Below are 1,198 nucleotides of genomic sequence, written 5' to 3' on the forward strand. Positions count from 1 at the left end.
AGCAATTCCTTGCCCAGATCCCATCTATCCCTGCCCTTTTCTGTGTCCTGTAGTGGCAGGAGCTAACACCAGGCCCCAGTTCATCCCTTTTTGCCCCCAGAATTCCCGGAATTCTCCGCAGTCGCGGCTCACCCGGAGCGCCGCGTTTCCAGCAGCGTCAGGAGCACCTGGGTTCCGTTCACGATGCAGTTCTCAGTCTGCTCCCCATCGAACATGTTCCTCAGGAGCTGCTCCACACATTCCTGCCTGGGGACACAGGGARGGGTTCCAGGGGCTGGAGCTGCCTCCGTCCCCAGCGCCGCGCCCGGGGATCCGGAGGGACGGTGGCTGCGCTCCCTGACCCCGTTATTTGGGAAAAATCCCACTTTTCCCACTGCTCTTTGCCAGGAATAACGGATTAGAGAACAGGGGGCTGAGGCCAGCCCTGCTCCACAGCTCCAGTTCCTGCAGCTCCCATTCCCCACCACACCCCAGCTCCCCAAAACCCAGCCCTCAGCAAGTYCCCTTCYCCAGCCAAACMCAGCATCGCTGGAGTTCACAGCCTRATCTTCAATATTTTCYCATGTTCCAAAAAATCTCCTTTCCGTGGGTATAAATAAAATATGAGATAAAAATGTAAAAACAGATGAATAATTCATGAGGGAGGCTCGTTTGAATAAGGAGCATCCAAACAYCCTCTGTCAGCAAAGCTGGGGAGGTAAAGGCAGCAAAGGAGTTTTGTGTAATGAATAGAATTCCCTTTATTGCACCCAGCCAGCAGCTCCTGAAACCTGGATTTGGGGCTCATTCCATAGCCCAATGGCACCTCCTTCATCCCTGACTCTCAGAGGATACCAATCCAAATCACTAATGCTGAGGAAAATGGGCCAGGAAGAGTAAGGAGCTTTGTGAGCTTCAGCAGAAGAGGAAGAGGAGCCAAAGAATCCCTTCACCCAATACAGTCCTTATTTTGAGTCCTGAAGTGGTATCAGGAATTCTGGAAATGGTGATTGAAGCACAGGGTCCCACAGCCCTCTCTAAAACATCCAAAAATCCACCAAAATTGACAAAAAGTCCGGAAGTGCCACATCCTCCATGGCCATCACCCCTCCCTGTGCAGGGAACCACAGCCCTCAGGGGAAGGACCAAGCTGGAATCTCATCCCCAAATTTTCAAGGGCTCTGAAGTGACAGAGAGTGAGGAGAGGCTGAGGCTCCAG

The 1,198-nt window shown here is 52.8% G+C and overlaps 1 protein-coding gene across 1 annotated transcript in view; it reads right to left on the reverse strand.

The window, feature by feature from the left end:
- LOC130587320 (serine/threonine-protein phosphatase 6 regulatory subunit 2-like) overlaps positions 1-1,198 on the reverse strand; it is a 22,312-nt gene that overhangs the window by 13,738 nt on the left and 7,376 nt on the right. The window contains exon 6 of the mRNA XM_057388297.1: positions 133-246. Coding sequence (XP_057244280.1) covers positions 133-246 — 114 coding nt within the window. The remainder of the gene's footprint in view (positions 1-132; positions 247-1,198) is intronic.

Source organism: Malurus melanocephalus, unplaced genomic scaffold (genome assembly GCF_030028575.1).
Source record: "Malurus melanocephalus ecotype Western Australia unplaced genomic scaffold, MMel_1.1 scaffold_1758, whole genome shotgun sequence".
Taxonomy (NCBI): Eukaryota; Metazoa; Chordata; class Aves; order Passeriformes; family Maluridae; genus Malurus; species Malurus melanocephalus.